This window comes from Microcaecilia unicolor, chromosome 6 (assembly GCF_901765095.1).
Source record: "Microcaecilia unicolor chromosome 6, aMicUni1.1, whole genome shotgun sequence".
Lineage (NCBI taxonomy): Eukaryota > Metazoa > Chordata > Amphibia > Gymnophiona > Siphonopidae > Microcaecilia > Microcaecilia unicolor.
Window position 1 is genome coordinate 103,658,844 of NC_044036.1, and position 22,360 is coordinate 103,681,203.

At 40.3% G+C, this 22,360-nt stretch overlaps 1 protein-coding gene across 3 annotated transcripts in view; it reads left to right on the top strand.

Annotated features, from left to right (window-relative positions):
- Positions 1–22,360, top strand: part of CAMSAP2 (calmodulin regulated spectrin associated protein family member 2) — a 260,298-nt gene that overhangs the window by 231,923 nt on the left and 6,015 nt on the right. For 2 of the 3 annotated variants that reach the window (XM_030205237.1, XM_030205238.1), the window contains exons 14-16: positions 3,907–4,006; positions 7,291–7,406; positions 17,294–17,412. In XM_030205237.1, the coding sequence (XP_030061097.1) occupies positions 3,907–4,006; positions 7,291–7,406; positions 17,294–17,412 (335 nt within the window). The remainder of the gene's footprint in view (positions 1–3,906; positions 4,007–7,290; positions 7,407–17,293; positions 17,413–22,360) is intronic. The other variant, XM_030205239.1, reaches the window with a different exon arrangement.

Sequence of the window (22,360 nt, forward strand, 5' to 3'; positions counted from 1 at the left end):
TCTCCAGGAGTGGATGGACTCTCCTCTGAGTTTTATAAGCTCCTTAGCTCGGATATTGTACCTTGCCTGACAGAGGTTTTCAATAAATGCATAGAGATGGGGGGTTTACCAGAGTCTTTAAGGAAGGCACAAATCATAGTCTTGTTAAAACCAGGCCGCGACCCACTCTTAGCCAGTTCATATAGACCTATCTCTTTGCTTCCTTTTGAAACAAAATTACTGGCAAAGATTCTGGCAAACAGACTGGCACGGATCCTGCCGGAGATAGTGGAGGAGTCTCAGGTGGGCTTCGTACGAGAAAGATCAGTAGCTCGCAATATGAGACAGATTTTAAGAGCGTTGGAAAGCCTACATGAATCATCAACCCCGGCCTTAATAATTAGTTTTGATGCCGAAAAGGCATTTGATCGGGTTAATTGGGACTTTATGTTTGCCTCCCTGAGGGCAATTGGGATGGAAGGGTTTTTCCTACATGCCATAGAAACGCTGTACCAAGGACCTGTTGCGGAGGTATGGGTAAACGGGCAGGCCTCGGAAACATTCAGGATTGCCAGGGGTACCCGACAGGGATGTCCCCTCTCGCCCCTTCTTTTTGTGTTGGTGCTTGACTCTCTTATAAGAGAAATCCAGAATATGGAGGAGGTGAGAGGGGTACAGATACAGCAAACTTCCTTTAAAATCTCGGCCTTTGCTGATGACCTCTTAACTATAATACAGGACCCCCAGGTGTCCTTACCGTCCCTACTAGACATTTTTGCTGAATTTGGGGATTACTCTGGTTTCCGTCTCAATCTAGACAAATCGGAGGTTATGACACTTCATATGAGTGAGGAGCAGTGGGAAAGTCTATGTTGTCCACTTAAAAGAGTGGGGGGTGCGTTTAAATACCTAGGGATCCAGCTCACCAAGGACCCCAAGCTGCTATATAGTGCTAATGTAGAATACTTGCTAGAAGACACCAAGAGAACACTGGGAAGATGGGCAGGACTACCGATATCGTTGGTGGGCCGCATCTCCTTGTTTAATATGGTGCTTTTCCCTAAGTGGCTATACTTTTTACAGACGATCCCATTGTATCTCAAACACCAGGAAGTGAGATCTTTACAAAATCTGCTCTCAAAATTTTTGTGGGCTGGGAAAAGACCCCAGATACGATTTTCACAACTGGTGAGGCCTTGGAGAAATGGGGGGATGGGAATGCCGGACATTAAACGCTATAACATAGCATGTTTATTGCGCCACTTGGGGGACTGGTATCTGCAGAGGGAGGATTATACCCCATTGGAGATAGAAAAAGCGAGGTGTAGCCCCTTAAACCTGATGTATGTCTTACATGGGGCATTGAAGGACCTGCCTATAAGGTTGCGGACTAGTGTATTGGTGTGGCCCTTAAAAGCCATATGGAAGGACCTGGCTAGGCTGTGGTCCTTTGATCCTAGATGTAGTAGATTACTACCCCTCCAAGGGAATGAGGCGTTCCGCCCAGGGGATGAAAATCCTATAGTGAGATCCTGGGGAGAAGGGGATAATGTACTTATACACTATTGGTTGGAGCCCAGTGGTAATCTTAAAACAATGGCCGAATTAAACCTAGACGTAGCAGATTGGGGGGTATGTTTTGCATACAAACAGCTTAGACATTATATAGCTTCACTCCCCCGAGCTGCACTTGGTGTTGATCTGACCACTAAGATGGGGGATTTATTCGAGATGATATCAGAGGATCCTATTTCGATATCCATATTACATAAAAGGCTGTTACTGGCTAGGCCACAGGGAGATCTTACACGAGTGGCAGCAAAGTGGACAGCAGACACACAAAGAGGGATCACCCCGGGAGATTTGTTGAAGGGTTGGAGAGGAGTCCTGAAATGGACGCAAAACGCAAACCTTAGAGAATGCCAGGTCAGAGTGATATACAGGGCATACACCTCTCAGTCTCGACTGTGTCAGATGGGATATATAGAATTAGCCCAATGTAGACGCTGTGGTGCGCCGGACAATAACGTCTACCATGCTTTCTGGAAGTGCTCAGCTATAACAGCTTTCTGGACCAGGATAGTTAAATATTTAGAAAGGATAGGAGGGAAAACGGTTAATCAGCAGCCTACGAGTATTCTGTTGGGTTGTCACGCTCCAGTGGAGGGGGGTACGAGATACCAGAATGTAATGGCCCATAAGGCTTTCTTGGTGGGCATGAAGTGCATACTTGTTAACTGGACACAAGAACTGAACCCCTCTTTTTGGCAATGGAGGAATCGCTTACATGACTTACTTATGATGGAGCTCCAGGACTCTCTGCTTAACCTTCAGACACAAAGCAATTTTTTCCTTACCTGGGAAGGATATATTAACACCTTGTCCCACAGGGCGAGGAGTCATATTATTAATAAACTTGGAGCATTGTCCAAGCTTCCCTCGGCAACTAATGGAAACTAAATGGGAATAGAGTCCTTTTCCTACCACCTTCTAGGAATTGGAAAGAACAGTAGAGCAGACCAAGGCAGGGGGGAGGAAGGGTTTAGGAGGGGGGGGGGGGTAGTAGGGGGGGGGAGTCTATTTGGAGTTAGATTAGCCCTTCCCCAGTATGGTATAGACATCTTCCGGGGAGGGGTAGGAGGGCCATCAGACCGCAGGCCCCCTGACTCTCTTGCGGAGGGGGGTAAATTCACACATTATGGTTTGATCTTAATTCAAGGCTTTGTGAATGTAAAGCTGACACCTGAAGGTGGTTATATTTTGGGGGTCAAAGCATTTGAATATATGGTGTCAGTTGGTAGAAGGGAAAGATGGGGGGAAAGGGTTGTTGGGGAATTGATGTTAATAGAACTTGTTGATTCAATGTTAGTTAATAGTACAAAGGGGGGGGGGATAAAGTTAAAAGATTAATGGAGATGAGTAATATCGTACAATTTCTGTATTTGGTGTGTGTTGATTGATTGTAGAGACATTTACATTATGTAAACATCAATTTTTTCTTTTGTGCTTCATTAATAAAAACTGTTGAAACCTAAAGTTGGAACCGGAAATGCACAAAGCTATATCGACCTTCTGTGATAAATAAGTAAAAATTTAATTAAAAATGATAAAATGCTAGAATGGCTATTCTGAAAATATTTGCTAAATACAGTATTTAAAAAAGCAGAGACAGCAAGAGGATCAGCTGCAGCGGGTCAGAAAGAGGGAATATTTCCTGCCCTGAAGAAGCCACTAGACCACCAGGGTTCCTTGAGGTATGTGCCAGGAGGGCACCCTGCGGCTTGGGGAGGGAAGGCACTTCCACCGGGATCCCACAGGACCTGGGTCCATCCCCGCGGGATTCCCGCGGACCTGGAGGGGGTCCCCACGGGCACTATCCCTGCTCCCGTGCAACTCTATAGGTGGGATCTGTATTAATTGCTCAAAACCATTTGCAATTGAAGCTGATTTTATTTAGCCATGGCAACAGAGAATTCCAGCATGGGTGTTTATAGATTGGTGTAATACTGCAAGTGAACCAACACTTATCTAACTAATGAAATAATGATCATGAATAGGGAAATGATTTTCCCAGTGGTATTTGTTATGGCCATGTCCCAGACCTCTGGAAGACATTGATACAGTAAGACAGCTGCATGCTGTCTCTCTCTTTGTAGCTTGATGACTCACCTGGCAGGGCTGTTTGACATTAACACTCAGTGCCAGGAAACTGTGATTAATAGGATATTAATTGGAGAATCATTTAAATAAGTTGAAGTCCTCATATGAGTTTGTGTTTTTTAATATGCATGCAGACATACCAGAACAACCTGAATGATGCATTGCACAGACACTGTCTTAATTGTCTTTTGCTGGTGTTGTCTTGCAGACAGACTCTTCTATTTGTTTGCATGTCTTAAATGCCAAATTTATGTTTTTTTCATTCAGGTTCACCAATTAATCGTGTTTTTTCAGTGTCTAGTCTTTCATTGGCCTCGCTGAACACGGGAGATAATGAGAGCATACATTCAGGCAAAAGAACACCCCGGTAAGGATGGGCTTTTGTTTTAGAGAAACAATTTTGCATTTTCTAGTAAATATAGGGATGATGAAAAGTGTCCTAAGACAGTATCTTTCAAACCAATCTTCTTCATTATCCACAGAATGTTGTTTATATATTTGAGGTTGAATAACTATATCTGTCCATTATGTTCCATCTTCTAAGTGTTCCGTGCCCTGATTTGCTCTAAATACATCCCTGTATCTTTTGATATTTTTGTTTGTCTAGTTCAGGCAGTTGCCGGGAAAGCTTCTTCACATTGCCTTATATCAATATCCATACTTTAATGAAGGGACCAGTTCAGAGATGGAGAGCATAACTGTGCCCATGCCTGTTTAGTTCTTGACCACTTTGCAAATACTTGGGATGTGCATTAGTGAACATGTATTTATTTTGTACATGCACCTAAAAATTTAGAGCATGCTTGTACAAGTTCAATCCTCAGGACTACAAGCAGATTAGGTTTTTAGAATATCCCTAATGAATATGCATGAGAGACTGCATACAATGGATGTAATGGGCATGCATATCTCTCAAGCATATTCATTAGGGATATCCTGGAAACCTGGTTTGTTTGCAGCCCTCAAGGAATAAACTAAGACAAGTGATTTAGATTGTATGCAAATTGATTGTACACACGTATATGTACAAACTAACAGATACAATTGACCTACACATGCAAAAAAAGTACTTGTGCATAAGCAATATGTGCAAAAACATGAATATGTAAAAGCACACAAAAACTTCATTTTTAAAATGAAGATTAGCTGAAACTTTTTGGTTGTGCATATCCCTTTCAAATAACTATCAAACTGTGCCGCTTCTGATTTTGACTTGTACATTTGTCTACTACCTCTTGGACAGAAATCATCTACTTAGGTGACATGAGGCCCTGTGCATCCTGCAGATGGTGATGCCATCATCCTTAAGTGGAGTGGAGGAGTAGCCTAGTGGTTAGTGCAGCGGACCTTGATCCTGGGGAACTGGGTTTGATTCCCATTGCAGCTCCTTGTGCCTCAGTATTCCTAGTTCTGCTTCTTCTTCCTCCTGTACCATTCTCATAGCTGGTCTGGCCAAATGTGCAGTCTCTGCTGCTGTTGCCCCACCCAGCCCAACCAAAACTCCCTTTCACTGTTGGTCAGGCCTACCCCTATTACTCCTTCCTCCACAGCCAGGTCTATCTAACATTGCCTCCTGCGCCACTAAGCCAGAACCTGCCAGTACTCCCTTCAATGCTTCTGTTCCTTCTTGCAGTATTGCAGCAGAAACATGGTTTTTAAAGGAAGTTTTCTGAGCTGCTGGTACAGGGTGGAGGGTAAAGAAATAGTGTCACAGCAGAATGTTGAGAGGCTAGAAAAGGCACTGATGAGAGGGATGAGTGTCAAACTGGATGGGAGGGAAAGAAGGAAAAGGGAGGAGAGAAGAGACAGATGAATGGCAGGTAGGCTGCAAAACTGGGGGACAGTGCATGGTTCCATTGATGATAGCAAGCCATCCAGGCCTTGATGCAGCCAAGAAGCTCCATCACCAAGGGACTCAGGTTCAAATCCTACTTCAGCTTTTCTTTTTTCTTTTTTGTTTTTAAATTGTGAGCTCTTCCAAGGACAGAAAAATACCTACTGTACCTGAACATATAAAACATCTGCAAGCCTGAAAGCTATTGAAGTGGTATATATTCAGATCTAGTAGATATTTTTATGTTCCTGGTTGGCCCACAATTAAAAAAAAAAAATCACAGACAGCTGAAGTGGGATTTGAACCTGGGTCCCCTAATTCGCCACCTGCTTCTCTGACCATTAGGCTGCCCTCTGCTCCATATAAATGTATAGTTTTGCTGATGCACAGATGTCCATGTCCCTTGTTTCAGCCCCCACCCCACCCCTGGCCTGTCCATAATTTGGGCATTTCAGTTTATAGAACAGATGATGACGCTGGACGTTTCCCACACATGGACATCCATTTTACAAGTATTTTACAACAGGTTGTATCGTGTTCTAAACTGCATGGGAGATGGATGTCCATTTGTGACATTCTGCATTGGATGCCCTTTCTAAAGTGCTGCTTTACATTATAACGGCATATAGGCAATTATTTTTTCTTTATAAAATGGGTGCATTTTTGGACTTCTCATATAGGCTTCCTGTTATAAAATCAGGCCCTAAATGGTTTTAATTTGTGCTAAATTATGAAAACAAAGGTAAATAGAAAACAAAAAGCAGCAACAAAATGAAAGAAACAAAACAGAATTCACCCCAATCATAGCATTAGTGGAAACGCCTTGCCTTCTACCTAAGAGGGAGGACAGCTAATTGTCTCCATAATTCTGATTTCCAAAGAATGTTTAGCTATAACCCAGTAGTTGGGAATAATGGTTTATGCACCAAATCCCAGTCCTGGTTCTGATTCATCATGGGAGAAAAACTGAAGTATCTATAAACTAAACAAAAATTAAAAAAAAAAAACCCAAAATGTTTAACCCTTTCCTGCAGAATCTGCTGATGATTTCAGGCAGAAAATGGGGACTTGAACTGTCACTGACATTTGATTGTTGTTGTTGTGAGCTCTCTTGGTCAGTAAATCATACATGCTCACATAGTCTGGGCAGGACTGAACACAAAGATGCAAGTTCCTCTGTCACTGGCCCAATGTGTCTGTGTAAAGGCAGCTATCCAGAATGTTATTGTTAGGGAGCATCTTTAGATTTGAGTGTTCTTCAAAAAGGGCAAAAAATAGTGGATAACTTAGAAAATAAATGAAATCTATATACACTAGTAAAAAAAGGCCCGTTTCTGGAGCCATTGAAACGGGCGCTAGCAAGGCTTTCCTCTGGCCCCCCCACCCAACGCACTTTCGTTGTTAGTGACGGCATTGCGCCGCCGTCGATGTGAGTGAATTGCTTCGCCCTCAACGTCATAACGTTTGACGCGAGGGCGGGGCCCCGAGACTGTGATTTTCTTGGCTTCAGAGCTTCGAACTTACGAACCTTGGCTTCAGTGACGTCAGACAATAGAACGTTGAGGGTGAGTTTTATATATATAGATAAGGTACTTTTCAACTCTGCAGTGGGCATCCCTTTTAAACCCCAGCCATGGTGTTTAAAGATATGCCCAAATATTTAGTACCAGCCAATATCTAGATATTGACATTGAATATTTGGGTATAGAAGTGATCACCAGCATTATCCAGATTCTGCTGGCTGTATCCAGATAGGCTGAGACAGTCTTTGCTCTGTTTTTGAAAGGGAGTGTAATTCTCATTTATATGTTCTATAGGTCTGAGTCTGTCGAAGGATTCTTATCTCCAAGTCGCTGTGGCAGCCGCAATGGTGAAAAAGATTGGGAAAATGCCTCTACAACCTCATCTGTAGCCTCTGCCACAGAGTATACAGGTTAGAGGCACTAACACTTTTTACTCTAGATCATGGGATGAAGGTGTAGGGGGACAGGAGTGCCTTAGGAATGTGAAATAATGAAAGTTAGAGTTACTGAAAACTACTTACTGTACTTAACAACTGAGCTGCATTTTTTTTAATGATACCATATTTTCTCCTTTAAATGTGATAATTGTTCATCATCATAGGATGTGCAGAACTTGTCCCTTTCTTAGCTTGGGAATTTCTAACATTTTTTTAAAACATATGTGAGTGTGTTGGGAAAAAGTGGCTGAAGTCTCTGATCCAAAATGTTGACAATGGCCAGTTTTTCATGTCATAAGCAGTTTGAAAGTGTTACGTTTGAACTTCTGTAACTTTTTCTATTTTTTCACATAAAAGGATGGGGTTTGGACTTTTCTAATACAAATTGTTTGCTCTAAGAGAATTCATTAATACCTCATTTTTTGTTTCTGGTGACTTTAATCACCTTTTCCTCAGAGTTGGTCACATATATTGGTATATGTTGGTATTTTACTTATATGCTTGTCTATAAGTCAGCCTCTTGTACAAGTCAAGGGCAATTTTGGGACTAAAAATGTCCAAAACTGCTGTCACCCATGTATAAATAGAGGCTGGGTTCCACATTTTCTCTCTCTCTCTCACTCTCTCTCTCCATGTCCAACATTACTCCCTCTCTCCCTCCTTCCCTCATCTCCCAGCATCGCCCCTGCCTTTCCCAAACCCACCCCCTCTTCCAATAGCCCACTTCACAGATTTTAACAGGGTCAGACCAGACTTAAAGCCAGAAGGAAACAGCTAAATCATCAGATTTCAGTATATGAGGATTATATATTTATCCCTCAGTGATAAGTCTCTCACTCTAAACTTTGGAAAGTTCAATAAAGCAACATGTATTTTCACAAATCATTCACCCTTCCTATCCAAGGAGAATGTTTTATTCAGGAATCAGTATTTCTCAGCATTCACAGTCCTGTTTTTCTTTAAATCAGAATTTAACTCACCAACTCTTTCCACGTGTCTCAGTTAAACTTTCTCTATGAACCTACTGCCTGAGCCACCAGCCAATCAAATGAATTTTGACTGTTGCCTGATAATTATCATGCACACGTCCCTTCAGGCATGCCTTTCTCTCAATGTACATTCTTAGCACAAACTTTCAACCAGCCAGAACATTTAAAGATTTTAAACAATCACTACTATTTATTTTTATCACTTTCCAGTCTCACTGGCATGTCTCCTCCAATGTGCATATTAGTCTCATATATTGTTTTATGATTTGGGCAAGGATTTAGTTTATTTGTTATTTGTAAGTACTGTGATTTGATTATGGTTTTATTATCTTTTTAAAGTGATTATGGGCTACTATGCAACTTTGTAAGTCTAAGTGCTTTGAAAATACGCCTCTATATGTGTTGATCTCTTTTATGTGATATTTGTCTATATTTTGTTTTACTGTATTTTAGGCCCCTGATGCAGCCCAGAAGGGCAAAACATAGTTGGGTGCAATTTTCACTCCGCTGCTGCTGCTGTTCAATTCTTTGAACCATATTTTGGACAATTTAGTCTTTTATCTGGTCTTCTTATTTTTTTTTCCTGCTGGTCTGGCCCTTGTGGACCGTTTGCCTATTTGCTTCCTGTTGCCGAATCTTCACCAGTTTTTGTCATTTGCAGGACACAGACTGTAGAAGTCTGTCTGGCATTGGCCTTGGTTCCCACATGCTGGAGTTGTAATTTGCACTATCCTTGTTTCCCTTGTTCTTTGCAAGCCTCCTTGTCCCCTGCAAAGAACCCCCACCCCCACCAACATCTTGCTGCCACTACTATGCTTTACTATAGGGATAGTGTTAGCCAAGTGATGTGTTATGTTTATGCTACAGATGTGGCTCAGGGCTTTTCTTCAGCAGTGACTTCCTTCTTGCCACCCTCCCATACAGGCCATGCTTGCAGAGTAATCTTGAAACAGTTGATCAGTCAGTATAGCCCTAGTCTCAGCCAGAGACCTACATAGATCTTTCAAAGTAGCCTTTGGCCTCATTGTGACCTTCCTCAGTAGTTTCCTTAACCCACAGTTACTAACTTCGGACAGATAGCTTAATTGAATTAGTATTTTGGTGGTGCCAAACTTTGCATAGATGGACCTGACAGTGCCCAATGGGATAATCAAACATATTGAAATGTTCTTATTGTCTTCCCCAAATTTATACCTTTAAACAACTTTTATCTCAGAGGTTTTTTTGGCAGTTGTGTGTTTGGCATTCTTAGGTCTTTGCTTCAGATTCACTTCATATAACAGAAACAACTTGATTTTTTATCCAGTAGTATTCAAATCATCTCACATACTATTCTATTTTAATTTGTTGTCTGTGTTTCTTCCAATAAGATTCAAGACAGATTACAATAATAAGCTTCCAGATATTGAAAGTACTACATTTTCTCAGCCCAAAAGTACTATATTTTAAAATGTTATATCATGAAAGGTAGAAAATAAGTCTTCAGATCTTTCCAAAATAGAGGAAAATGTGGGATTTGCCTAATTTGAATTGGGATGATATTCCAAATTCAATCTAATGCTCTTCATAGAGGGGGGGGGGGGGGTCTAGTTTCAACATAGTTGGAAAATGATAATTTTATTTTTATTTATGCATTTAAAAAAAATTCCAATAGTGAATCATTTGTACAGAATACAAGAAAATAAATATCTTCTAAAGCAGAAAACAAAAATAATTATAAAGAAGTACTAACCAATACCAGAGTTCATGACACTGCAGGGAGAATAACAAGAGGAAAATTCAAATTCCAATCTGGATATCAAATTAAGGCATACATACAGTGGTAGAGAGTTCCAAATTATATCTATGACTTCTACTCTATCCGGTGAGCTAGTAATGACTCTCTTGCTGCTGATGAACGCTGAGATGGTTCAAAAAATATATACTTGACAGACTTATACTTAACTATACATTTTCATGGATTTTTAAGAAAAACGAGTGCCCCAGAAAATGAAAATTTAGGCAATAGTTAGGAGCATTCAATAAACATGAAAGTTTACTGGGATTCATACCTTAAAGTGATTTAAACACTAAACATTCTAATTTAAATTTGATTCACAAGTTCACAGGTAGCCAGTGTAGATTTTTTCAGCAAGAGTGATACCCTTTCAAATTTAGATAGACTAAAAATCAGTCGCTGCTGCTGTATTCTAAAGTAGTTGCAATCTATGTTTTGTAATGTAGTTGAAACGCCACTATAGAATGAGTTGCAGTAATCTAACTGAGGAAGTGAGATCAATTGCACTATAGTTCGAAAGCTTTCCTGATTCAGTGAAGAACTATTGCATACCCAAATGGCCCTCCCACACAGCAACAACAGATCAGACAACAACCCATATTATCTTAGACCTCAACCTCTATTAATGCCCTTATCTTCGCCCTACCTATCCCACATCTACCTCATACCCCATCCCCTGTTAATTCTCCTCTATCCCCCGCCTCTCTCCCGCCTATACTACCCCTTCCCCTGTTCATCTTACATGCACTTTAATATACGTTCTCTCTACTACACTTTGTAACCTACCACTATGTAAGCCGCACTGAACCTGCTATGAGTGGGAAAGCGCGGGGTACAAGTGTAACAAATAATAATAATAATAATACAATTGCCTTAATCAAAAGAAAAACTTCTTAACCAAATTGTTTATCTGGGCTGGAAAGGTTAATTTAGAATCCAGCATTATTCCTAACACCTTGGAATTATTTTCAGTCCATAAAACTTCTCCAGTACTCAACGTTATATCAGACTATTTTAATTTGCTGTTTATTTAATTTAAGACAATTATTCTTTGTCCAGTTATCCACAAATGAAAGATTATTTTGTTAAACACTCCTAAGTCAGACAGCATAGAACTGGAGTAGATATTAAATAATAAAGATGAGAGCCAGGACCACCGAGGAACTCCACATAAGGCCTGCTATGAGGATGAGAGAGAATTCTTTCTTCATACACTATACAATCTTTTCTTTAGAAATTCCTTAAACTAGTTTTGCATTGGCCAGTAATACCCAATTCACTAAGCCTCTGGAGTAATAAAGAGTGATCTATCGCATCAAAAGCTGCTGAAGGAGAATAATTTGTTGACTATGACTCAAATATTTCCTCATTTCAGAAGTCAGAACAAGTAAAAGTGATTCAGTACTATGCACAGGTCTAAAACCATGTTATGTATAATGTAAACAGTCATAAGAATTAAGGAAATCCAAAAGTTGTTTAGTAACAGCATATTCAAGAAGTTTCTCAAGCCAAGGTGTGCTAGCAACTGGGCTATAGCGCCTATCGATTTAAGGATAGAAGTCAGTACAAGACTAGTTACAAAATCTGGGTAATAGCCTTTTTGTAATGTTTCATTAACAAAATTAGGAAGACATAATAGAATATCTAATGGAATGCTGTGTAATAAAAATGATAGACAGATAGATCATTTGTTTAAAACCAAGGAAACCCAGTTTGGCGTAATTGAACTAAACTTGTCCCAGAATCTTGTCTCCTGAAATCATGTCTTCTGTTTGGACTAAAGGCAATGCAATATTCAAGTAAGATGAAATATTAGACAAAAAGATTGTTTAATCTTATTAACTTTAGCTTGCTTGAAAAAAAGTTTGCAAGATCCGTGTGTATTAGGTTACAATATATCTGGAAGAGAAAAAATGTGATCTGGGCAGGATAACACTGAAAATATTTTAAACAGATATTTAGAAGAATTATCAGATTGATTGATCTTTTGGTCAAAGAATGTTTTTATTGTGTCACATTTAGCTCTAACTTCCTGATAATATTGCTCCGTATCTATTTTTTTGTACCCATGTATTTGATGGCTAATGTTTTTATTAATCTTGGAATTCTCAGATAGAAGTTCAAAAGATAATGATCAGACCAAATAACTGGTCCCCCATTTTCTTGAAAAGTTGGGAGCAGTATGCTATAAAATCAAATGTATGTCCTTTATTATGCATAGGAACTAGGAGACCTAAAACAATATGCAGAAATTTTAAAAACTGAACAAATTGGTATGCATATATATCTTAAGAATCATCCATATTCAGATTGAAATCACCTAAAATAAGTAAATCTTAAAAAAAAAAAAAAAAGGTAGAGTAATGTGAAATAATCTCATACAATTTTGATTGGATTAATGCCCAGCTTCCTGGAGGTATGCAAAGTAACAGCTTCCCTAAAGGATTAGAGCAAGTTGAATCAACAAATTGATATACCATTAGTTCCATGCATTGAATTAATAAGCTATCCATCAATTTAAAGGAGAGAAATTCTTTATTAAATCAGGGCTAAACCGCCTCCTCTTTTGTCGGAACTGAGACACTTAATAATTTTGTAGCCAAAGGGACAAATATTCAAAGTGAAAGGGAAATTAATTTAAAGCTAGAATCCATGTTTCAACAATAAAAGATAACCCAATTTGGTTATCTCCAATAAATCCCTCATCAGCTTAGACTTTGTTATGCACTGATCTAGCATTAATAAACATGCATTTAATTGTAACATTCATCAAAATGCTGGATTTGTTTTGATAGTGGGACATATAGTAGATTATCAGATGATCTACTTTTCTTATCGTTACATAATTTAAAATATTTTCAGCTACTAATAATGACTTCAGGAACCTGAAGCAATTGAAGATGACAATCAATCATATTACTAATATTCCTTGACCGTAAAACGTTGTTGTTGATCTTAGCTTTGTGACTGAATGTGGTCAGGCTCTATTTATCCTATTTAACGTACTATGGACTTTGTTAAGGCAGTGTCTTATTGGTGATGCATGACCATCTATCTTGTGCTAACATTGCACTAATCAGTTCAGTTGTCATGGCTGTCTGTTCATGTCAAAATCTCAATAACTGAAAATGCAAAAAATTGATAGCAGTAAGTCATGTACTTCGAAAATATTATAAAAGGAGGGAAAAAGACCTCAAAAGTCTAGATAATGGTATTATTGTGTCTCATATAACCAATATCAGTGAGATTCCATTCTTATCACTGGTCTTAAAAAAATACCTCCTCTATATTTTTAATCATACATGTGTACAAAATAATTTAAAGACAAAGTTTCAAAAATCTTCAAAAAATAATAATAAAGAGAGCAAGCACTTAGCTTAAAACATGATGTGCCAACGGGGATCTCCGTTTCACTTAACCAAGCTTCATCAGGGGAACTAAGCGTAATGCTTGCAATTTCTATTAAATCATTCAGCAAGCAGGCTTATATTTTCCAAGTCTCAGCGCCATGGTTTAAAGATGGCGTCATGTGAAATCAAAATGCCAAAGCTATTCCTCTTGAATGTCTGTTCAAGTCCATAGCTCTTTAATAAGAGTTTGCTTATTATTGTAACCTTGATGTTAAATGCTCTAAAGACATTGGAGTATCAACTGTTGAGGACTAGTGTAGTCTAAATGAACTCCAGGGTTACTACAGCGGGATTAACCCCACTGCCTATTATGAATTCAGAAGCAGCAGAGATCAAAGTAAGAAACCCAGGATTATTCACCCCTTCAATATGCTGAATTTTTCCCTCAACTCAGACTTCAGCTGTTTACCCTGAAGAGACACAGAAAACTGGAAGGGAGCTGCATATGTTCCTGTAGCACTGCCACTGCAGTGGGAAGAATCAATCCCACCACTGTCTGAACTCTTTGAGTGAAGAAATTGGCTACAGCTCTGCTAGTTGAGCCCTGCACTGTCATTATTTTAAGCCATGGATCTGGAGGCTTGTGTGGCATGTTGGGGATTAGCGCAATATTGTGCTCTAGACAATTCATTGCCTCCAGAGGGCAAGCCTATAGGTTTTCCCATCTTCAGAGGAACTGCAAAAGATGATAAACATCTGCCTCTTAGGCAATGTTGTATAATAACTAAGTAAATGTAACTAGTTACTTTACTTAAGTAAACGTTTTATTACTTTTACTTCTAAAGAAGTACAGGATAACATTTGTTACTTTTACTGAAGTAATAATTTTGCCAAGTTTTACTACTTTTACTCAGTTATATCTGATGCTTGCAGTTAAAAGTAAAGAGTAAAAGCAGAAGGGAGATGTCAGTGATGATTCCTCAGTAAACCAAATGAAACAGCAAAACAGGGAACAGAATTTTCCTATAGCAAACCTTGTCACACAAATAGTGGATCATCTCATCTTAAATTTTGCTGTTCAGTGAATTATAGCCTATAAGAACAGTGAAGCTGCCTGTGTTTGTTGAACTGGTTAGTGGCCTCCAGCCAAACAGAACAGTGAAAAGTTGGGTCACTTTAAAGTGGAGATGATGCTGAAGCTGGTTGCAATGCTTGGTGAACAGACGTATGTCTCTATCACAACAGCTGTACGTCATCCTATGGGAAATTTCACATTGGGGTAACTGTCCACTAGATTGATGAGTCTTTAGAAGGGAAGTCTGCTTGTTTGGCCTTAAGACTGAAGTTATCAACATTTGACATTCTTGCAACAATTCTCGAAGATATTCAAACAGAATTTACCATCATGTGAAAAATTGTTAGAACAACAACCTTCTCTGTAATTGGACAGCATGACAATGATAACAAAGATGAAGATGCAAGTGGTGAATTAGACAGCACCACTTTTATTGCTGATAATAATGACAATAATGATGATAAAGTACTCTTTGATCTATGGAAGTCAAGTGTTTCAGAGATTCCCTTGATCATAACCTGCAGACACAGTCAGAATACATCAGTGCTATTGCAAACTGGCCTGATTTGAAGGAACATTTTATCAGACTGAACAATCCAATTTCTGCTAGAGTAGTCTAACCTCTTTTGCTGTGCTGGATTAATGACTTACAAGTGCACTCGCATAAGTGACAGTCATTTTCAAAATTTAATTTTACTAAAAGCAAAGTGAATTGAATTGTAGAGCAATAAAGTTTTCGGGTAAAAATGTTAATAATAGTTGCATTCATTATAGTTGTGATACTTTTACTTTTTACTCCAAAAGTGTTATAGGCAATAACTTTTTTACTTTTACTTAAGTAAAAATTTTAATGTGTTCTTCACTGTACTTTTTACTTTTACTTAAGTATTAAAATACACATTTATTTTTACTTATGTACTTTGGCCTAGTATTTTGAACAACACTGCTGTTAGGACTCAACAATGGTGCTTGGCAGGGCAGGATAGTTCCTTATCCATTTATATTGTAGAGCCATAAAGAAAACAAATGGACACTAATGCCTTCCCTTACACCGATGCCATCTTGTTCCCTCTAAAAATATCTCTTTATAATGTGGCTAAAAATGCTAGCATTGTGAAAGCCACATGTCCCTTTAACTAGACTAAGAAGAACAATTTTCAACAAAGCCAAGCTATTGGCTTCTGAAAAGTGCCTTCATAGTTCTTACAGCCTCAACTAGCATGTTCTAGAAGGATTCTGAAATTAGGATAACGATAAAATAGGTGAGCAGGTCAATAGTGTGCAACATTAGAACATAGTGATCCTTGTTTCATAACTCTACAAAGATTAATCTGTAATCCTCTTAAACCTGATTACAAAGGCGTTCACAGTGAGATTGTACAGACTTGTCCTGTTATTCAGTGAAGCCCGTTTAGCCTGAGCTCCATCCTCTGCTCCAGACCCTTTGCTGGAGACCTTGAGCTCTTTCCTCTGCTCCAGCATACATTCTGCACCAGTGGTGAACTCGTGCCCTTTATGATTGCTTTGCACTTCCAAGTTTATTAAAATTTGATATACCCTTCAAACAAAAATCTAGGCAGTTTTCAGTAATAAAATTATAAAAAGTAGGAAAGTACATAAGTAGTGCCACACTGGGAAAAGACCAAGGGTCCATCAAGCCCAGCATCTTGTCCACGACAGCGGCCAATCCAGGCCAAGTGCACCTGGCAAGCTTCCCAAACATACAAGCATTCTATACATGTTATTCCCGGAATTGTGGAATGCCAATATTGACAGAAAAGCAGTAAATAGACAGAAGGAAACACAGCAGATATCACGTATGTATAGAAGAGATCCCAGAGGTTTCAAGGAAATCAGTCCTGAACCTAGCTAACAAGGGAGGTAGTGGGAGGTTAAAAAATCAAGGGATGAAAGCAGCAGTAAACAAAAACGCTTTCAACTGTTTCTTGAAAAGGGAAAGGGACTCTGCCTGACGCAAAGCCATAGGCTAGGTGTTCCAGAGCATAGGACCCGAGACGGTAAATTGTCCATTTCTAATTGCAAATAGTGATTTGACACAGTTTGAACTTTGTAGCTACTACTTTAGGTTTCTTGCTTTTTATTTGTCCTCACGGATAGATGCTTATATCCCTTCTAGAGCCTTCCATTCTTCTTCTGAGCATCTCCTTTCTGTCCCCCAGTTTATCATCCACAAGACACTGTGCTTTTTCTGTATTGTCCCTTCACTCTAGAGCTCCTTCCCCTTAGCACTTCGAATCAACCCTCCTACCTGAAATTTAGGTTCCACCTTAAAATATTTATCTTCTCTTGAGCTTTTCCTGGCATTGCAGGGATGTAGTCTGGCCCTGGTAGCCGTCATTCTTGTGCCTCTGCCTCCCTCTGCCACTGCTTCTTTCAAGCTTTCCTGTTTGCAGTTGTAGATCTTTGTATGCTGTAGCAAAGCCTACTCTTTATAAACCGCTTTGTTTTGTTCAAGTGAAAGGCAGTATATTAAGTCTTAAGTATAAACATACTGTTTGGTTAACTATATTCTGATATTGTTTTTATTTGATGTGCTCTTTTTGCTGGCTTGAAATGGGCTGCATTACTGAATAATTTTGTATTATTATTACTATTGTGCTAGTTACACTTCAGGCATGAATTTGATATTTTTTATTTTTCTCCCTTAGGACCAAAGCTTTACAAGGAGCCCAGTGCAAAATCCAACAAGCATATAATCCAGAATGCTTTAGCTCACTGTTGCTTGGCTGGTAAAGTAAATGAAGGCCAGAAGAACAAAATATTAGAGGTAAAAGTAATTTCTAGTAGATGAAAATCACAGGAAGTCAGTTGACACAAGGTCTGTGCTTTTGTTTACAGTGACACAGAAATAACAATGAAACGTGTTTTCTTGTTGGAATCAAACTGAAAGAATAAAAAAAGACAAAATTCATTGTGGTTCATTTTTCCAATTTAACGCATGTTAGATGGTTTGAAGGCACAGTAAAGGACAAATGTGGACTACAGTTAAGATGTCTTTTCTTCCACTAACTCTTGCTATATTTTAGCATAGGGCACATGTTATATAGTGAGACATAATTCCTAATAACTGGAGATAACAGTAAAATAACACATCTTAATAGTAGCCCATGTGATAACTCCCCCCCCCCCTCCAAATCAGGAGACTGAGAAAGCCCCAACAATCTCAGCCCTCTTTACTGCCTTGGAGGAAACACCTTGCCTCCTACCCAGGACATCATTATATCCTAGTAACAGTCTAAAAACGAACTAGTCTGCTCCCACAAACTACCAATAGAACACAGAGAGTGAGAATGGCCACAAAACAGCCGTGTCGGGTCATTTTTTATACGAATAAATACAATTTTTTTGTATCCTCATTTGTTCTCCTCACTTTTTTGTCTCGTATCACAAAACAGATGAACCAGAATGATGAAACCAAAACCTTTTTTTTTTTCAAAATGGTGGTTGACAAGTGTAAGACAGACAGCTACAGTGGACCCAACACAGGCTGTGTTTTGGTAGTAAAGCCTTCCTCAGGGGTCCTTCTCTGGGCAACTAAAATCAAAAATGGAAAATAATCCAAGCATAAAGAGTTCTAGGAAAAAAGCCTGAAACTTAAATACGGAAGCCTCTCTGCTGCCTGGATGTCCAACCACCACCTGAAGCTGAACATGTCCAAAACCGAGCTCCTCATCTTTCCACCTAAACCCACTTCTCCTCTTCCTCCACTCTCTATCTCAGTTGATAACACCCTCATCCTCCCCGTCCCATCTGCCCGCAACCTCGGAGTCATCTTCGACTCCTCCCTCTCCTTCTCTGCACATATCCAACAGACTGCCAAAACCTGTCGCTTCTTCCTCTTCAGCATCAGCAAAATTCGCCCTTTCCTTTCTGAGCACACCACACGAACTCTCGTCCACGCTCTCATTACCTCTCGCCTTGACTACTGCAACTTACTCCTCACCGGCCTCCCACTTAGCCATATATCCCCCCTTCAATCCGTTCAGAATGCTGCCGCACGTCTTATATTCCACCAGAACCGATATACTCATATCACCCCTCTCCTCAAGTCACTTCACTGGCTTCCGATCAGATACCGCATACAATTCAAGCTTCTCCTCCTTACCTACAAATGCACCCGGTCTGCGGCTCCTCACTACCTCTCTACCCTCATCTCCCCCTATGTTCCCACCCGTAACCTCCGCTCACAGGACAAATCCCTCCTTTCAGTACCCTTCTCCACCACTGCCAACTCCAGGCTCCGCTCATTCTGCCTTGCCTCACCCTATGCCTGGAACAATCTTCCTCAACCCCTACGCCAAGCCCCCTCCCTACCCATCTTCAAATCTGTGCTTAAAACTCACCTCTTCAATGCTGCTTTCGGCACCTAACCTTTCGAGAAATATAGTATGCCCCATCAGATCGACTCTACACTTGTCTTTTAGATTGTACACTTGTCTTTAGATTGTACACCTGTCTTTTAGATTGTAAGCACCTTGAGCAGGGACTGTCCTTCCATGTTAAATTGTACAGCGCTGCGTAACCCTAGTAGCGCTTTAGAAATGTTAAGTAGTAGTAGTAGTAGTTCTAGGAAAAAAGCCTGAAACTTAAATACGGAAGCCTCTCTGTTGGTCAACAGTGCCTCAGAAATCAAAACCGAGGCATTGTTGCTCAACCGGAGGTTTCCGTATATGTGAGTTTTATGGGATTTTTTCCTAGAACTGTTTGTTTGGATTAATTTCCGTTTTTGATCCTGGTTGCCTAGAAAAGTACCTCTAAGGAAGGCTTTACTGCTGACACACAGCCCATGTTTGCTACTGGGATATGAAGCCATCCTGGGTAGGAGGCAAGGTGTTTCCTCCAGGGAGGGGGGAGAGCAATGAGAGGGAATGAAAATGGGGGTGGGTGGGGAAGGGAGTGGAGGAGTGGCCTAGTGGTTAGGGTGGTGGACTTTGGTCCTGGGGAACTGAGGAACTGAGTTCGATTCCCGGCACAGGCAGCTCCTTGTGACTCTGGGCAAGTCACTTAACCCTCCATTGCCCGCCGCATAGAGCCTGCCATGAGTGGGAAAGTGCGGGATACAAATGTAACAAAAAAAAAAAAGAGAAGTCTGGTGATTTCAGGAATGAGGATACTGTACATTGCAGAGATCAAAGGAGAAGAGAGGATTCAAGATGAAGGGGGAAGTTAAGAGGATCAAGTATTAGACAAAAAGAAAGAGCTGTGATGAGGGAATGATCCTGGATTTGGGAAGAAGGGAGGGAAGGAATCCTGGAAGGTAGTGGAGTCAAGAACGGATGAGGAATAGGGAGAGGAGAACAGGTAGGAAGAGAAGACAGGGAAGAGATCAGAATTGAAGGAAGATAAATATCAAAATGATCACTTTGAAGAGAGTGAATTGAAAGTGAAAAAGGAAAGATGACATCAGGAGGATGCGGGGGGAGGGGAAGGAACAAAAAAGTTAGAGAGAAGACCAAAGAATGGCAAAGATATGCTGGCCAGAGATAGTAAAGATTGTAAATATTTGTAGCCTGATAGAGAATATCAGTAACTCATAAGTGGCGGGGTGGCGACCAAAATGTACCCCCCTACCTTGGGCTCCGGCCTCCTCCCACCTTGAGGTCCTGATCTACTCTCAAAATGAACCTAAAGGCACATTCTTTAAGATTTGTTAGCACATAATATTTTTGGGTCCAAAACAAAAGCCTGAGTATTGGTGGGCGTACCCTGTATACAACAGAATTAATTATGCACCAGAAAAAGTCAAATTAGCCAACTTTTCCCAAAATGTAAATTCTATGTGGGAGATGCATAGAAGTCATACTTTGAACTTGGTCCCAGGTTATTTTATACTGATTGGGGTTTAAAGGAGGAATTGTAGATTAGTGATAGGCAAAATAAAAATATAAAACAAATTTTATCAACTAAGCTACATAGTCTTTTCCCCTTAGTTTTAAAAACTTTGTACCACAGCACTAACAGATAGACTCTAGCAGGCAGGTGGCGGACCTCACGCGTCACCTAGATAGGATTTTAGATAATGCTGAGGAGGAGTCGGCTGTCTTGGTACACGTGGGTTGAAGGGATTGTTTAAAGATTGGTATACTGTGGTAATTGCTTGACTTTTGGGGGCCCTTTTACTAAAGCTTAGCACACGCTAATTGACAGTAGCGTGTGCTAAGTGCCACGTGGCCCATAGGTATAAAATAGGAATCTCAGCATTTAGCATATTCTAATTCTATTAGCGCATGCTAAATGCTGCACATCCTATTACATACCTATGGGCCATGTGGAAATTAGCACACTCTACTTCTGTAGTATTTACATAGTAACATAGATGACGGCAGAGAAAGACCTGTTTTAATCTATGGGCAATCAACCGCTGAGAAACCTTACAAAAGCAAAACAGTCATTAACAAAATAACAAGTACTGATAATTGAAGTTATTGGAAAAATAACTTATATATCATTCACATATATATATAATAAGATACATTTAAAGAGTGAAGTAAGTAACCCAATGAACTGAAAAACATATTGAAAGCAGTGGAGGAGTGGTCTAGTGGTTTGAGCACTGGTCTTGCAATCCAGAGGTGGCCGGCTCAAATCCCACTGCTGCTCCTTGTGATCTTGGGCAAGACACTTAACCCTCCATTGCCTCAGGTACAAACTTAGATTGTGATCCCAAATGTAACTCAAACATGCGTGGGATAAACATAAAGGAATCCTGTTCAGAAGGAATGGATCCTAAGGAGCTTAGCCGAGATTGGGTGGCAGAGCCGGTGGCGGGAGGCGGGGATGGTGCTAGGCAGACTTATACGGTCTGTGCCAGAGCCGGTGGTGGGAGGCGGGACTGGTGGTTGGGAGGCGGGGATAGTGCTGGGCAGACTTATACGGTCTGTGCCAGAACCGTTGGTGGGAGGCGGGGCTGGTGGTTGGGAGGCGGGGATAGTGCTAGGCAGACTTCTACGGTCTGTGCCCTGAAAAGGACAGGTACAAATCAAGGTAAGGTATACACAAAAAGAAGCACATATGAGTTTATCTTGTTGGGCAGACTGGATGGACCATGCAGGTCTCTTTCTGCCGTCATCTACTATGTTACTATGTATGTATGGTCCATCCAGTCTGCCCATCAAGGTAAACTCATATGAGCTACTTTATATGTATACCTGACTGATTTGTATCTGCTATTTTCAGGGCACAGACCGTAGAAATCTGCCCAGCACTAACCCCGGTGCTGCCACCCAATCTCTACTAAGCTTCTGAGGATCCATTCCTTCTGAACAGGATTCCTTTATGTTTATCCCATGCATTTTTTAATTCCGTTACCGTTTTCATCACCACCACCTCCCACGGGAGGGCATTCCAAGCCACTACTCTCTCCTTGAAAAAATGCTCCTGACATTTTTCTTGAGTCTGCCCCCCTTCAATCTCATTTCATGTCCTCTAGTTCTACCGCCTTCCCGTCTCCAGAAAAGGTTTGTTTGGGGATTAATACCTTTCAAATATTTGAACGTCTGTAGCATATCACCCCTGTTTCTCCTTTCCTCCAGGGTATACATATTCAGGTCAGCAAGTCTCTCTCATATGTCTTGTAATGCAAATCCCATACTATTTTTGTAGCATTTCTTTGCACTGCTTCAATTCTTTTTACATCCTTAGCAAGATACGGTCTCCAGAACTGAGCACAATAAATTTAGCACACACTACTGTCCGTTAGCATGTGCTAAGCTTTA